This window comes from Marmota marmota, unplaced genomic scaffold, assembly GCF_001458135.2.
Source record: "Marmota marmota marmota unplaced genomic scaffold, marMar, whole genome shotgun sequence".
Taxonomy (NCBI): Eukaryota; Metazoa; Chordata; class Mammalia; order Rodentia; family Sciuridae; genus Marmota; species Marmota marmota.
Window position 1 is genome coordinate 2369501 of NW_026000196.1, and position 18159 is coordinate 2387659.

Here is an 18159-nt window from a genome sequence, read left to right on the forward strand (position 1 = left end):
GGGGGGGGGGGTTATAATAGTACACAACTGGTAGGGCTGGGGTTATGGTTCGGTGGTACAGCACTTGCCTAGCCTGCATGAGGCACTAGGTTCAATCCCCAGCACCACATAAAGAAAAACTAAATAAACAAAATAAAGGTATAAAAAAATAGCACATACCTGGTAGGGTTAGGGTAGGAATAAATCAGATCATACATAAAGTATACTTATCCTAGTGCCTGGCACAACATAAGCACATGACCTGTGGAGACCAGTATGATCATTACTGCCCGATGACTACTGTTACTAGTAACACCCACACTCTGGTTAGTGGATGTCAGCTCTCCTGGGTGACTCCAAGTATTATGGATTCAGCAGCCAAAGGCTGCTCTCCATGCATAGTGTCCTTAGAGGTTGCTGCTATGGAGATGCTGGTCAAAGTGGCCTCTTCACTTCTGTTCAGGTGAAGTCAATACACCTTTATTTAGAATATACCAGGTGTATTGAGCTAGGTGTGAGAGGCCCTTGGGAAGTTCACACAATAATGAGAGTGCACAAACCAAAACCCTCCCATGCAGGTAGTGACAGACACATGTACATAGATAACCAAGGAGCAGTTCAAAGGCAGTAAGAGAAGACTTCATACAACTCACTTTTGTGATACATATAAAATTTCCTGGGCTCTTTAAGCCACCTCTGTCAAAACTTTCCATTCAACTGTTGGAAAATGTCTGCATATTACATCCTAGGTTTTATTTCTCTAACCTCCATTCAATCCCAAGATCTATTTAAAAATAAGAATAAATTACAGATGAAAGACTTACAGAACTAGAAGAGGTCTTAGAAATTGTTCATGCTAACACTCTTACTATGCAGTTGAAAAAGCCAAGGTCCCACCAAGCTAAGCTTCCTGCCTAAGATCACAGATGGTTAGCAGCCAAGCTGAGGTTATTGTAACAGTCTTGGCTTCCAGTCCGATCCTATTGCACAACATCACTCAGTCCCACTGAAATCATAACGGGAAGCAGAACCATCTCGGCAAAGTACATGCACTCATTTGTTCAATGTTAATTGAGCTCCTAGGATGTGTTCAGTACCATACCAGCACTACAAATAAAATGGCCAATACAATAAACAGATTAATACCACAGACAGTAAAGCTGATGAGAGTAAAGCAAAGCTTTTCTTGCAAAGCTTCACTAGTGGGAGAAGCAAGTTAAATAAGGGGAATCATTGCTTCTTGTAATAAAGGCAACACAGAAAAGAGAAGGGCCTATTTCAGGTAGATTAAATGAAGGAAGCCTCTCTGAGGACTTGGCACTTGAGCCCACAGGTGAGAACAGCAGCCACGTTAAGAGTTGGAGAAGCCTGTCCCAAGCCCAGCAATGAGGAGGTGCAAAGGCTCAAAGGGGAAAGGGCACTTGGCATTCTAGAATATTCCAAAAGGTCAATGTGACTGGAACCTAGTGCATGAGAGGCAAATGGCAGTGATGTAACTGAAAGGTTGAATGCTGCAGGGCTTTGGAAAGTGTTATGGATTTCCATAAACATAATGTCAATTCATGTAGAGGTGGGAGTTCACGGCCTGTCTACTTCTTAGTGAAAAACATAATCTATGACAGTCCTCAACAGGGTCTATATGCCATTTTCCTCTTATTTCCCTCCATATACAGTGGTAGAAAACCTCCCCTACACACATACACACACACACACACTCACTCACTCACATAAAATATGCAAAAGAGCTAGTCAAAAAAAAGAACCCACAGCCCTCAATTTCCAGCCCCAAGAATTTCATGCCATGCTCTCTCTTTTTAAATTAAGTGAGAGGAAATACCCCATTAAAAGTAACAGGGTCTTTGGTTTGAATATTCCTAATCATCGTTCTGAAGAGAGTGTTATCAGCCAGATCTTGCTAGAAAGACAAATGGGGAAGCAGAAAAAGATAATGTGAGATGACAGAAGAATGAGAACCCATTTGTTTACCATGTTAGCCCACAACTTACAGCTAATATAGTCTTTCTCATCATGCAATCAGTTGAATTTGTGGATTATTTTGGAAATGATAGTCAAAGGAAAAACAGTGTGTGACAAGAAAAAAATCATAACAATTACTCTGAGAGGCAGCCTCCTGGTCTACCCAGCCCAGGATTCTGTCAGGAGTTCCAAGGGATGCCCAAGGGTGAGGTTCAGAGGTGTGGTTATCATCACAATATCAACATTTGAGTGACGTGCCTATACTTCACCTTGGCCTCAGGTGCCATTGTATCAATATATGCCACCAGGTAACAGTGGAGAGAGAGCCCAGAACAGATAAGCTGTGTTTATTTATTTTTTCATATTTGTGTACCCTTATGTGGTCAAGTCCTAAGTGCAGAACAAACCCAGCAGTACAGTTAAACCCCTAGACATCAAGTCAACACTCTCCAAAGAGATGTATTTGCTCCTATTTGCTGTGTTTATGTTAATTAGCTTGATTAAATCATTCTGTATCATATATATATATATATATATATATATATATATATATATATATCTCACATTGTACCCTATAAATATATACAATTATAATTTGTTAATTTAAAATACTAGTTTTAGAATTAAAAAATAAAAATTTTCCTTATATTGAGATTCATTATTCATTAAAGTTTTCTCTCTTTAAACTTGAGTTGCCTCCAGTTCCCCTTTCCAACATCCAAAGCTATTTATGCTGGTTGTGAGTTCAGTCCCTCTCCTTCTCCCTCTGAACAGGAAATTTGTGTGTTGTATCTAGATTAATTTCTGATTTTTCTCATAGCAAAGGTTTTGGCTCCAGCCTCTTACACCTTGTGTCCGCCTCCCTGCACAATGGAAACGGTATCCTGTGTGCAGCCTTGTGCACTTTCTCCAGCGTGGGGCTGTGCCAATAGCATCTCGCTGCCATGGCCTGACTCAGGGAGAGTCCCAGGGAAGGCAGGAATGACTTCTTGGCAAGGTGTAGTCGTAGGAGCTGCGTGGACCCCGCAGGCCCCGGTGATGCACACTCAGGGGGAGATGTGGCTTCATTTCCCACATTTCTTTCACACAAAGCATGATTATAGGGAAGTGCTTCCATATGGCCTCTGCAAAATCCCAGCCAAAACCGGCTTCAGCTGGCCTGTTTCAGAGTGGTAACAGACATGAAGGGGCTGTAATGAGAATCAAGAACTCAGAGCACCATGTTTTCATGCAGGCAGAAATCTTTGCTACTTTTAGCCTCAGCCCCAGCATACACATATAGAACCTGATGAAATGCCAGTGTCCTGAGGGATGCCCCCGGCTTACGCCATGTCACTCACTCCCTTGAATTGAAGGATCTGTCTGAGCATTCTAGTTTCCCTTTCTTTCTAGAAACTGATAAAAAAAATGTTACACATTTTAGGGGATTTTTTTTTATATTGTGGAAGTACTGAGGATTGAATCTAGGGGTACTCTACCATTGAGTTACTCTCCCCAACCCTTTTATTTTTAACTTCAAGACAGAATCTTGCTAAGTGGCCCAGGCTGACCTTGAACATAGGATCCTCCTACCTCAGCCTCCTTAGGAACTGGGATTTACAGGTGTGCACCACAATGCCTGGCCATCTTAGAGGTTCTTAACCTAGAGTGCTCTAAATGGGCATCAGGAGTCTAAGAACCTTCCCACCAAACAAACAAACAGAATGACAAAGTTGGGGCTTAAGTGCGTAAGTGCATTTTTCCTGGATAGGAAATGCGTAACTTCCAACAGATTCTCAGAAGGATCTATAAGAATATATAATCCAAATGCTGAAATTCAATGAGAATGAGAGAGGGAGGGAGGGAGGGAAGGATGGAGGGAGGGGGAAGAGAGAGGCGGGGGGGTGGGGTGGGGGGGTGGAGACTGAGAGGATATGAGGGTCCTTACCAAGAGCAAGGAACTGTGAAGTATGAATAGGCTGGACCCCTCAGCCAATAGTGCACTCCGTCCCACCTCTTTCCATTTTAGGACCTCCTCTCCACACTTCTCCAGAAAGAACTGGTTTCTTGACACAATTCCTCTCTCGGCTTCTATCCTGGTTCAATTCAAATTATCTTGATTTCTATTCTCTCTTGGACCCTAACAAAATGAGGTGCTCTCTGATGATATTTCCAAACTTTTTAAGGCCATTGCTAACTTCAGGCACTTCCCCAGCCTGCAGAGAAACCTGTGACATTACCCCTTGGTTCTCTTACCCAGGGCCCCTTCCTGAATTCACTCTTTATAGAACAGCCTGTCACTTCAACTGTCTTCCCCTGATCTGAGTTCTTCCTCTAACTTTGGTTTCTCCTACTGTTAGTTCCCTCTTCTGTGATACTCTAATGTCCATGCTTCCATACCTATCAGTAGCTCTCTTTAAAAACAATCTGCAGGGGCTGCGGTTATGGCTCAGTGGTAGAGTGCTTACCCAGCACGTGTGAGGCACTGGGTTCTATCCTCAGCACCACATTATAAAAATAAATAAAAGTATTGTGTCCATCTACAATTAAAAAAATATTTTAAAAGAAACAATCTGCAGACAGACCTATTATTTATTTGAAACTGTTTACAAATATCTACATTTAAGTTATGTAAGAGGTATGACGCCCCTTGGTACCCAAGTGAGTAACGTCTCTAATAAAAATATAGCTGGTGTTTACTGAGCATCTTTAGGTGCCAACACATGTGGCACGCCCAGCATGGGCTGATTTATGCAGTCCTGACAACAACTCTACCAAGACAGTGCTGTGGTTATTCCCAGTTTGTAATGACTATTGTTATTGTCCCCATTTAAAATGAGAAAACCAAAGTACACATGGAAGTTAAATAACTTGCCCCACTTACACATCTGGGAAGCAGCAGATCCAGCATTGAAACCCAGGCAGTCTAGTCCAGAATCTCAAAGTCCTAGCTGCTTTCCTATATTGTATTTCATAATATAATTGCGTAAGATGTTTCTTACCATCTCTGGCTGTTAAAAATGGGTTTGACAATGTGAAGACTATAATGTAAGAATGCTGATGGAATCAACTGATATTATATGCCTGAAGAGAACTTTGGGAATTATAAAGCATTATATCAGTATCAGCAATGACAGAAGGAAGGGAATGCTGAGTGTGGGGCCTCCCACCCACTTAGAAGCAAGTGTGTCAAGTGCAGGTGCTATATCTCTGGTTGAGGAGGCCAAAAAGGCCCTGTGGAAGACTTCCCTTCCTGGATAAAGGACACAATATTGGAAGATCTTTGTTACTAACTTCTTCCTTATCTGGGATGTGGCTGTAGTGTCTAAATGTTTAGTAATGACTCTGTAGCTACAGAGATGAAAGCCACCCTCTCAGGATGAGGAGAGAGAAGATATCATAGAACAGCTTCTCAGCCGACTGCTCACCCCACATTTCTTAGAAAAGACACAAATAAGCTTGAATGTGCTGCACAGGCTGAGAGATTTGTTTCATCCTAGCTCCTTCCTTTGATCTTTTAGTCTTCATTCAAAGAATTAATAAACCCTTAGACCAAAGCCTCATTATTGCAAACATCCTGGAATATTTTACAGAAGGCTTCCTATTTGGACTTCCTGCTTCCAGATTCACCGCACAAGTAACCTAACCTCCATCTTCGGCCAGAATTTTTTTTTTTTTTTTTTTACTAAAACACAAGTCTAACTGTGTCACTCTGCTGCCTAACTTGCTGTCATGACTCCATTTAACTCGAGATACAGAGTGCAAAAATGAAGGGTTGCATGGTTGACTCCTGATGCCATTCTGTTCTATCTGCCACTCTATTCAATGTGCCCTCAGGCCTGAGCCAATATCAGTACCTCCTCAAAAGAGCGTGGTTTTCCTCTAGGAACTTCATGATTCCTGTGCCTAGAAGATCCTCCCTCCTCTTCTCCCCTCCCCTCCTGTAATATTCTGACCACATGGGGATAAGATTCCTACTTCATAAGTCACATCAAAATAAATTCAAATGAATAAAATTTAGAAGTACAAAAACAAAACCATAAATGTACCAGCAGAACATATGCACAATAATTTCCCCCTTCAAATTAGGAGTCTCAACAAACTACAACCTAAAGGCCAAATTCTGCTACAGCATTTTGTTTGTTTTTAAGTATCCTACAATTTTTCATTCCTAAACAAAGGAAATAGAAGTCTCCATAATCCACTGAAGCAAAAAGCTTCTGGAGTCCTTTCTAATTCTCATTTTGAAAGTTGAAAAGGTCCTGGGTTATGCCCAGGTATAACTGGGCCATGTTTTGTTCTGACCTCACAAGAAGCCACCATGAGGGAATTTCAAACACCACAGACAACCTGTAAATAAGTGGACATGGTGTGTCCTAATAAAACTTCATTTGCAAAAATATGCCTCAGAGACCTCTGGGAGGGGCCTAAAGATTAGGAAAGAGATTCCTTCTGGCCAAAGCAACCAGCTCAAACTGAATCATGGCTACACTGGTTAAGGGGAGAATCTCCATCTACACTAAGAGGAGCAAGTCTCCATCTACAATGACCGAAGGCAAGTGAATCCTCACTACACTGACTCAAGGAACATATTACAGGAATGTAAAGGGCTGGCTGTGGCTCTTTTGTCCATAAATACAGGAAGCACTTGATGGTGACCCATCAAACTCCCAGATAGAGCATTTGGTGGTTGTGGTCTTTTGATATTCATTATTTGATTTGGGTTTCTGTTTTGTTTTGTGGGGTCTAGGTGTGTATGTATGTGTGTATGTGTGTTGTTTTGTTGTCGCTGCTGTTTTATCTAGCATCCTTAGTTGGTGTAGTAAGAGTAGTCAGAGTAGTGTGGTGCTGCAGGAGCCAACTCCTGCTATGAGAATACCTTAACGGTCCATTATCAGGCCCTGAGACACATCAGGCAGGGGGACTTTGGCCAGGTAAATCTAGTCTGTCACCTTTTCACCAGTACAGGGGTGGCAGTGAAAATCCTGCTAAAGGTAGAAAAGAACTTCCTGTTTTATCTAAGCCAGATATACTAATGACTGTGGAACACTAAAATGTGATCCAGCTCTTTCAGGTCATTGAGCCCATGGAAAATAATTATATTATCATGGAGCATGCAGGTGGAAAACAGCTATGGCACCACATCTAAGAGACTAGTAGGAGGAAGAGGTCTGGAGACTATTCAAGCAGATTGCAAGCACCATGCACTACTGCCACGAGAAGGGCATTGTGCATCAAGAGCTGAAGGCGAAGAAAACCAGATGGATGCCAGAGGCAACATCAAACTCATCAACTTCAGCCTGAGTACCAGGTGCACAGCTGGGCAGAAGCTGAACAAATTTTGGTATTCTCTCCTGAACCTTGCCCTGAAGTCACTAGTGGTAAGAATATGACTCCCCCCTCTTTCCCTGGCTGAAGTCTGGAGCCTTGGTGTAGTCTGTATTTTATGGTCACAGAGAGACCCCCATTTAGGGGGACCACCATTAAGCAGCTGAAGGAGCAGATCATGCACATAAGGTATGACATTCTCCTGCGCATTGCCAAGGGAGCACAGAGCCTCATCAAATTCTGATGGTGGACCCCATGCAAATCATGGGCACCCATAGCTGAGTCAGGGTGAGGAATATTCACCCAATTATTCTAGTGAGCCATTCCCCAAACACTTCAGACTCTGCAATTACGATAATCATGCTTGACATGGGTTATTATCCATGTAATACTTGGGTGTCCCTGGAAAATCAAAAAAAGGATGAGGTAATGGCTACATACCTGATACTTCAGCACCAGAAAACTCAGGGGGCAGGCTGCATGTTCCAGGTAAAATTTGTACTTTGGAGGACTGGGCCTTACCCAGGGTCTGCAGATCCTTTCCCTGTCCATCCAAAGAGGGTGCCTGTGAGCCTGCATTTCCCACCTTCCCCTTGCCCTGTGAGCAGCAGCTGCCTGAGGAGGTCAAGCAGTCACTGTATAAGGGCAATGGAAGGGCCATCATGCCTACCATTCACCTCTGCTCCCTGTGCACATGGACCTCACTCCCAGCATGGCCTCACAGCATGACCCTGTGTTCCCCAGGCTCAGCTCCTGGAGGATCATGAGTAGATGGGGCATAGAGAGCAGTAAGTCCTCCCAAGGTGCCAAGTCAGAAAAAATCTTACCCTCCACAGGACAACCCCATGACAACAGCAAAGGCTAGAAGTGGGAGACTAGAAGGATCACCACCTGCATAAAACAGCTGTGTTGTTGTATGCCATGCTTCTGTGGGTTGGCATTCAAAAGAAAGAAAGAAAGGAAGGGGGAGGAAGGGAGAGAGAAGGAGAGGGAGGGAGGGAAAGAGGGAGGGAAAAAAGTGGCTGTAATGAAAGGAAAGCATAAATATGCTAGATTCAGTGACTCCAATGAAAATGGAGATATGAAAGAGACAAAAACCAGTGGACAGCCAGAGGACCTTGAGCTCTGAATCCTGGTGTCATGGTGTGGATCTGTCAGGTGTGGAACAGTGAGGTGTGGAAACTGGCTGCAGGAATGAGGTGTGCAAACTGACTCAGGCTTCTCTGTAAGGATTACAGCCAGGAGCACATCTGGATCCACCAGGAGTATCCTCTGCTCCCATTTCGAGCCAGTATAAATGGGGACTCACTTCCTTGAGCCAATGTAGACAGAGACTTGCTCCCCTTGACTTAGTGTAGATAGAGATTCTCCCCTTAAATCCATGTAGAAATGATTCACTTTGAGCTGATTGCTCTGGCAAGAAAGAATCCCAGTCTTCAGACCCCTCCCTGAAGTCCCGGTGGCCTGTTTTGCAAATAAAGTTTATGGGAACACAGTCATGCCCACTTGTATACAGGTTGTCTGTGGGCACTTTTGCACTCGGTGGTGATGTCAAATAGCTGGGCTATGACCTGCAAAGCCTAAAATATTAACTAGCTGGCCCTCAACACAGAAAGTTTACTGACCACTGACTAATTAAAGGACTAATAAAAGGCAGATCATACTGAAATGAGAAGATGGGAACTTCTGAGTAAATAAAACTTAGAAACTATTGATACCATAAACACAAACAAAAATGAAAGTCAAATGAAAAACTGGAAAGCACGTTTGAAATAGGTATGATGTATTACAAGTTTACCAAAGGAAACAATTAACAAATAGGAAAACGGATAAATGATTTCAATAGCAAATGGAAAAATAAAAGGGGAAATTAATATGATGCAATATTTTCTATCTTGTTATCAATCAAAGAAAGGCAAATAAAAGAATGTATTGCTTCACAATTTACCTGAAAAATCAGCAAATGTTGTTAAAATAGCAATACTCTATTGGCAAAGGCTCATGAAATGGTCAGTCTTCAAAGAGATAATAGGAACCCAACTTATGGTTATACTTTTAGAAAGAAATTTGACTTAAAAAATCAAAGCTATTTCTAACTAAAGAAGCTGTCAGAATTAGGAAATTGCTATTCTAGTAATAGTCTAAAATATATCTTGTTCTAGGGCAACAAGGTTTTGGGTTTCAAAACTTACGTTTTTCAGGAGAAACATGCGACTTTGACTGTCCCCGCACCAGCCTGCAGGTGGAGCCATCTCCAGCACAGACACCACAGTTGTCCTCCTTAGCGTCACTCCCGAGTTGCCGATCGCAGCCCACTGCCTGCAAAGGAAGGACCAAGTGGTCAAAAGCAGGTGAAATCACAGAGGCACAACTATGAGAAAGTCTCCCCTTTATGAAAACATAGTAGAAAATCTTAGGTATGTCATTTATATAATTCTTATGCAAGGACCATAAAAGAAATGAAGCTGACCCTCTAACCCTGCTCTTTTTTTATTTATATTTTATCCAGATACTTTTAAGTATATAAAATAAAAAGAAGCATTATAGATGTTTCCTCTTTGTCTCCCCACCATTTTTTTTATCTCCCTATCCCCAAAGTTGGTCCATTCTCTCATTTCCTCCCCCAAACAGCCGCTATCTGAAACTGGTATACATCCTTCTGTCTGTGCTCTCTACAGCTACCCATATTCTACATCTATGTATCTGTATCTTTAGTCTATATTTTTACATCTCCTTTTTATCATTATCTATGTCTTTGCCTGCATATCTCCACTTTTATATCATTATATCTATATATTTATGAACAATTTTTGAATAGATGTCTTATATGTTTACACTGTTATTTTCCAGTTTTCAGAGTTATTTAGCACGTGGATGTATGTGTTATTTTCTATACTGTGAGCCTTCTTTGTAAGAAAAAAGTTGAGTTTTATATTTATATATATTTCACAAATCTTTTACATTATGTGTGCAAAATGAACTGATACGACTATTTATTTCTGCTTCCCATGCTCATCCAACTTTACATTTGTAAACCTGGTTTTAAGTCCAGAAACTGTAGAGGCAGAGGGCCATGTATGCATCCTGACTCACCCACTATGCCTTTAAAAGCACAGGACCATTCAGACTCTCAGAGACTGATTTTCCTCAACAGTAAAACAGAGATAATAATGCAAATGTGTACTTCACAGAAGCCTAGCAAAGATTAAACGAGAAAATATATGCAAAACTCTCAGTGTAATTATTAACACATGACAAAGGGTTGAACAAAAGGTCAATTTTATTATTTACTTCTGCATTCCACTTTTTTTGACTGCAGGCTAGCCCCTGTGCTTTGATTTAAGGAGGTGCTGAATCAGACTCTACACCCAAGGTGTTGAAGAGAAAATAAGACTGGAGGAAGTTCAAACCACATCTAGAGACTATTCTTTCCAAAACTTAGTGTTGAAGGGAAGGAGAAAGATGAAATGAAATTTTCAGGGAGAAGTAGGAAAAGTTCCAAGGAGCTCTAGGGAATAGCTTGTGTTTAGAGATATTTTCAAATTCACAAAGATCTGTCATGAGGAAAGGGTCTCCATTTGTTCTTTATGTTTCCAAACCGGTGAAAGCTATAAATTTAAGCATAATTTAGTTCGATATGAGAAAGTTTAAAAAGTCAGAGACTTCTTGGCGGGAAAAAACATAGAGGGGATTAAATTATTGGATGGGTGGCTGAATCCAATTACTTTTGAGATCCTTTGACTCTGCTTACATGATTTTATAAAGAAACTAATAAAATATTAATAATAACTGTTTTTTATAGAATGTTTACCAGGTACCTGGCATGCCTTATGTGCTGTACACGTTATTTCACTGAATCTTCACAACAATCGTATGATTTAAGTGCTACCTTCTATCTCCACATTACAAATGGGGACTCTGAAACATTACTGAGGTTAAATGACTTGCCAACATTACACAGCAAGGATATGGTGTCAATATTGGTTTTAAAACTCAGGTCATCTGACACCAAAATCTTAATGCTGTTATTATACCTTCCTCCACCTTGAGGATCAGCAGATGGACAGCAAAGGTTTCAGTCATACGGGTCATTATTTGAATATTTACAAGTACATGTGGAACAACTTAAGAGTGATTGATTTTGGAAACATACTTGCATGGTTGGGATTTGACCAGTGAGTAACTGTGTTCATACAACTTTCTCCAAGGGGAATAATTCTACCATGAAATTATAGAAATACTCTTCCTGGGCCAAGCTGTGTCCTCACAAATCCATGTCCCTGAGCACTTTGCATTTCATGAGAATGAGAATCACCCTCTATCTGGTCATCCAGGAAGGGTGTGGGTTTAGGAGCTAGGACGGGCTTGTTTTGAAGAGCGTTCAGGGTCTTGCAAAATCTCAGGCAATCAAATTCCTCCCTGATCACTTATACTTGCTTCATAAGTTTTTTAAAGTTAAAATTCATCCAAATCTTACAGCCAAATAAAGCATATGAAAACATCACAGAAAAATGGTATTAGAAAAGAAAGTTCGGTTGCCTTGTGATTCATAGAGTATATCCCAGAACTGCCCTTGAAATTGAAGGATGACTGAATTTTGGCTGTCATAGCCCACCATAATCAACAACAAGCAACTTTCATGAAATTGCCTGAAACATTTTCAACTTCTGTGCCATCTCCTGATGTCAGGATATCTAATTACAGTGATTTATAAACTCTAATGGATAAGCATACCAATAAAATGTATTAATATCTAATAAATAACAATTTTCAGTGCTGAGTATAAATTAATAAGACTCTTATCTTACAGTGTAGTTAATAAGACAAGTTACAAGATAAGGGTAACATAAACAAATATTTTAAATATATGAGCAGGGTGTTTTGAATTAAACATTCATCTAGAAATCATAATTTGGGGTAAGAAGTATTTCACAGTTCCTACATGATTTCCTAATCAGCTTCTTAAAAGAAAAGAATGTTTAAATAAGTGCCATTAATCCAAATTAAGCAAAACATGAATTTTCCAGATAGATCTAATTTAATACTTGAAACCAATTTTTTTCAATCAACTTCTGCTTCAGATTTGAGAAAACTGGATTTTATCTAAGAAAAATTCTAACATTTCAGGCTTAAAAATCAGAATGCATGGAGTTGTGGTAGTCATTAGGGATATTCATAAACATTTCTTTCTTTCAGCCCAGGGAAGGACTACACTTCCCCACACCTGCTAGAAGTTACAAGTGTTCACTGTCTTTGACTAATGAAATAGGAGCCTAAACAATCTGTATCCCTTATTATTATTGTATAAAAAATGCGTTCAAATAAAGCCTATCAGCCTGAGTCTCTGGGACATCCAAAGAGCAGAGACCCACTGAACTGTTGGGCAAGTAGCATTCATGAGAAGTAACCTTTAATTGTGTAAGCCCCAGAGCTTGGGGGTTTAATGGTTTCTGCAGGAAAACCTTGTGTATATTACACAGCAGTACAATTTAATCATTCGTTCATAAAACACAGTTATTAATAGCAAGGTAATTTTAAGAATTGAAAGTCTCACATTAAAATCCAGATTTGGGGATTGACAAAAAAAAAAAAAAAAGAAGCATTACCACAGCTGCTTCCTTCATAATGAGCAGGCATGTTCCAGTTCTCCAGCCCTCTCCACTCACAGAACACACCTTAGTAGTCTCCCTCCCAGGGAAGATGCAGACATTAAATTTTGAATCTCTATACTAAACTACCTAAGCATGATTCCCAGGTTGTACTAACTGTCCTTTACTAGAATTAATTTCTATTTTCAGTTAAACTGTGGCTATACTTGTAGCCATATAGAAAGTATCATCAGTATGGTGCAGTGGTTAAGAAGATGGATTCTGGAATTAGGTTGCCCGGGTTGTCAACTCTGTTGTTTTCTAGCTCTGAATGTTTGAGTCCACCAGAACTACATGTACGAAAACATAACCTCCAGGGTAATGTATTAGGAAGTGGGGCATTTGGAGGCTAGTAGGTCATGAGGGTGGGGCACTTATGAATGGGACTAGTGCCCTTTAATAAGAGGAATAGTTAATAAGAGGAGTAGAGACTCCCTTGCCCCTTCCACCACATGATGTCATGGCCACCTATGAACCAGAAAGTGGGCTCTCACCAGACCCTGAATTTAACAGCGCTTTGATCTAGGATTTCTCATCTTCCAGAACTATAAGGAACAATCTTTTATTATTTATAAGCTAGTTTGTTATAGCTGATCAAATAGACTAAGGCACTCTTAAACCTGGGAAAATTGCTTAGCTTCTTCAATTTCCACTTTATTTATAAATCTACTTCATCAGGTTATTTTTTATATTAAAGTGCTTAGAGAATGCCTGGAAAGCACACAGCATCAGGTTATTTATTTTTTTATATTAAAGTGCTTAGAGAATGCCTGACCCCTGGAAAGCACACAGCATTCATTGTGGTTGTTGTTATTATTATTATTTTGGTACCAGGGATTAAACCCATAGGTATTTAACCAGAGGCCATATCCCCAACCCTTTTTAAATTTGCTTTTTGTTTTTAAATTTTGAGACAGGATTTTGCTAAGTTGCTGAGGGCCATGCTAATTTGCTGAGGCTGGATTTAAACTTGTGATCCTCCTATGTCAGCCTCCCAAGCTGCTGGGATTACAGACATCCACCACAGCACCTAGCAGTTTATTATTTTTATTATAAATTCTAAGCGGTTTCTTCCTCCACTCAACTTTCAAGGAATTCAATATATATAAATGATAAATCAAATTTGTTTGCAGTACTGGTATGATAAAAATCAGAAGAAAAGGCAAATTTTAGCCAGTGGCACAGTCATCCCCTGCTGTCTGCTGTGCTCAGGCTAGTAGAAAGTTGTTACCAGAGAGCTACCACATGTAGATGTAAATGAGCAAACTGTAAACACACCTGCAAAAATCATTTGTAGTCTGTGCCACGTAATCCTCAGGCTCACTTCCTAAAGCCAGCAGAGCAAATCACACTTTCTTTCCCCAATGACTATGATGTCCATAGCCATATTTACAAGAAAGGGAATTTATGTGACAATAAAATTGAGTCAAGGTCATGCAAGGAAAGATACTGTTTAAAGGAAGGCACTGAATTCAACTGAGAAGCATCTGAATCACTTCTAAGGAAGAACATCCAACTTCTTTTACTTGGAAAGCCTGGCCAAAAGAGCAACCAGCTTTTTGCAACCAGGTATCACCTGTTATTGCCCTCCAAATGGGCTTTTCACAAAACTATAACATGAAGGGGCTCAGTTAAAATGGGCTAATTCATCATTGAAAACCAGCTTTCTCCTGCAGGCCCCTTCAAACCCAGGATTATTCTGGAGTAAACTATGGCACTGGACTGAGATCGTGAATAGAGGCAGATACTGTGTCAGTGAGCACAAGAGGAAGCCAGGGGAGGGGATCTAGGGTTGACAGAGGCTCTTGAGAGGCAACTATTTTTCTGGATGCTTGGAATGTTGATCATGAAAGGACAAGTTTTTTCAAACAAACTAAGAGGTGAATAATATCTCCTTTTTATCTTTTGAAAAGGCCAATGTTCAAAGATGTTAAGGAAGCAGCCAAGTGGTCTTCAGCCATTTCATTATAGATATGGGATCTAAATGCACTTCTCTCTAAATCTAAAGTACTCATAGTCTTGATCACAACCATGCATCACATGGACCAAGCAAGTCCATGACCTTGATTCAAGGTGACCTTGGCCTTCCACACTAACTGAGCCAAAGGCAGTGATTTTCTACTTCCTCTGGTTCTCCAAGGAATTATTCTGTATCCATTTTTGTCACATCCATTATCCTTAGAACATCTTCAAATTTCTCCTCCCTCCTCAACAGCCTAAGCCAATTATTCCATCGGATGACTTTGCTCTCTATTTCACTCCATTTGAGGCCATTAAACAATAACTTGTCTTCCTGTCCATTCCCATACAAAGTGATCCATGGCCTTATTCAATCCATCCTACCTACCTCAAGGGTCCAAGTGTCCCTCTTCTGTCCTGTCCATGGGTAATATATCCCCTTTGTTTCTGCTTTCAACCCATATGATTTCCCTAGGAACTTCAATTCGTCCACCATGTATTTCTCTCAATCAACACTCCACCCTGCCCCCAGCAACATACATCTTTGCTCACTGGTGGGTTTACCATAAAGTTGATGAAGCTTCATTTCAGAGCCACCCTCCCCACCACCTATACTCTGCCACCCACTGCCCCCAGCTTGAATCCCCCAAAGTGCCAAGCACTGCTGGGAGGTAGAGTATGCTCAGTGGAGGGGGAAAGCTGAGTTACAACCAGAAAGAATTTCTATATGAGAATCTGCCAAATAGCCAAAAGAAATCTTAGAAAAAAGGCACCTGAGCCTTTAAGGCTGTAGTAGTCATGTATTGTGAGTTCTCTCTCACCTTAGCAAAGAGTTACTTGGTACCCACCTTTATGTCCATAAGTTTGAATTCTTTTTCATAAAGAGGTAACCTTCTATCTATATGTGCTTCTGACAACATGACAATTGCATCTGTTCCAGTACTTCCCTATGTCTCTGGAGAGTTGCCTTGGACCTCACATTCTTTTTAGAATCTGTCCCTTTCTATTCTTCTAATTCAAACTGTTTGAAAGGCTGAATTTATGCTCATCATCCCTAATCATTTCAGCCCATTCATTCCTCACCAGGAATAGTGGGTTGAATTGAGCCTTCCTCCAAAGACATGTCCACCCTCAGCCTCTCAACCTGTGAATGTGACCTTGCCTGGAAAAAGTATCTTTGCAAATATAATTAAGGATCATTAGATGAAATCATCCTGGATTTAGGCAGTGCCCCAAATCTCATGACAGGTTATAAAAAGAAGGAAGACACAGAGAAAGACAAGAGAAGGTGAGATGAAGATGGAGGCAGAAACTGCAGTGATGCATGCATAAGGAAGGAACGCCAAGGCTGACCACCACTAGGAGCTAGAAGAAGAGGAGGGGCATGGAATGGATTTTCTCCAGAGCTTCCAGAAGGAATGAACCCCGCTGATAACTTGATTTGGGAATCCTGGCCTCCAGAACTGCAAGAGAAAAATTTCTGTCATTTTAAGCCACCACGTTTATGATAATTTGTTATAGCAGCCACAGAAAACTAATACAACCTGCCATCCACCAGTACCTATTCCAGGTACTGATGCTGATCAAGCTGCAGTGAACTTTCTTTGATCAAAATGAAATGAGTATATTTCACTTATTATCCCTCCTGGATTCTCTAAGATATTTGATACTGCTAACCTTCCTTCTAAAATACCCATATCTTCTGTTTTTCATGGTCTTTGTAATATATACAAGGCTATTCTGTTCAGTCCCCATCAGGGGCACTTCTCCTTATCTTTGCTCCTTCAATGATGAGGGCCAGGACTCCATCCTTTGCAATCTGTTCTTTTTACCCAGTCTTCAAGGACATTTACTTTAACCCAGTGACAACCCCAGATATATGTTTCTAGTCTAGAATTCTCTTCTAAGATAAATATCTTCTGTCTTGGGAAATGACCTCATTATACTTAGTGATCATTTCAGATAACCAGACGTCATTCTAAACTCCCTCTCCTGCCCACATCCAATCAAATGTTCAGTCCTCAAGGATCTGCTTCTTAAATCTCTGAATGTCTCCCCTCTTCCATCATCCTATCTCCTGCCTTGCTTAAGCTCTTGTTATCCCAAGCTTGGCCTTCCACTATGTGGCCAGATCCTGCCTTCTCTGGATAATCTGCCACGTTGACACTAAAACCAACTTTCAAAGGATAAGCCCAACACTGAGCTATTTCTCATAAAATTATTCAATGGCTCCTCTCCCAACTTTCAGAATAAGCTAACACTTGGTTTTAACCTGACCTTATACCCTCATCTTCTAACACTATTCCACAGGTGTTTTTCACCTCAGTTTAAGGGTATCAGCCAGAATGAACTGACACCCTTAAACATACTTCCTGCTATATCCCCATTCCTTCTGCTTGTGATTCTATTTTGTTCACATTGGTTCATTTAATTTCCAATCAACTTTCCAAAATCTCAGCACCCAAAATCACCTCATCCAGAGTACTCTCCTTGAGCCAAGACTAAATTGCTTTTAATAACAAATTCATTTCAATTATAAAAGCAATGCATGCTCATTGTTTAAAACTTGGGAAACAAAAGGTTTGATCCTACAGATAAATTATTATGGTTACTATTTAGTGGAAGGTCCCAGAAGTGAACTGGTGGCAGTAGAAGGAAAACATTGAAAATAAATGGAAAAGAAGAAAGCAGTAGTAAGCTATGACCTAGGGGAAGATTAGTCAATAGAAAAAATCAAGTAATATGTGCATGGCTAGGAGATAAAAGAAGAGAGATTAAATAGGCAGCTAAAGGGGGTGGTTTGTCTAGTCTTGGGATAAGATGGTAGCAATGAGAGTGGGAAAGGAATAAAATGTGAGATATAGAGCAGAGGTACCTGGATATAAGGAACATATAATTAAATACATAGAGTGACAGCAATATGACATCCAAAAGGTAATATTGAGAAATCTGTGTCATAAACAGAAATGAAAAGGAAGAGTAGTTATAAGAACTAATGAATCTAGGAAGGATGATGATAGTTTATTTGCAGGAGCATGCTGAATTGGAGTAACCTATGGAATATTCTAGAGGAATATTGAACTTGAGCTAGAAAATTCAGGATTGAAGGTTGAGAAAGAAATAAAGAAGAGACAAATATACTTGAACAGTCTCTGCATTTGCAAGCAAAACAGACTCATTTGTTCAATCATGGAGCCAGGAATTATTTGGATGAACAACACACATGATTACTGTCCTTGAAGTACTTACGTTCTGGGGTGGGAGACTATAATACATCAAACAACCACAC

At 40.4% G+C, this 18159-nt stretch overlaps 1 protein-coding gene across 2 annotated transcripts in view; it reads right to left on the bottom strand.

Moving 5' to 3' along the window:
• Adamtsl3 (ADAMTS like 3) overlaps positions 1-18159 on the bottom strand; it is a 321149-nt gene that overhangs the window by 167375 nt on the left and 135615 nt on the right. For both annotated transcript variants that reach the window (XM_048790168.1, XM_048790167.1), the window contains exon 7: positions 9456-9582. In XM_048790168.1, the coding sequence (XP_048646125.1) occupies positions 9456-9582 (127 nt within the window). The remainder of the gene's footprint in view (positions 1-9455; positions 9583-18159) is intronic.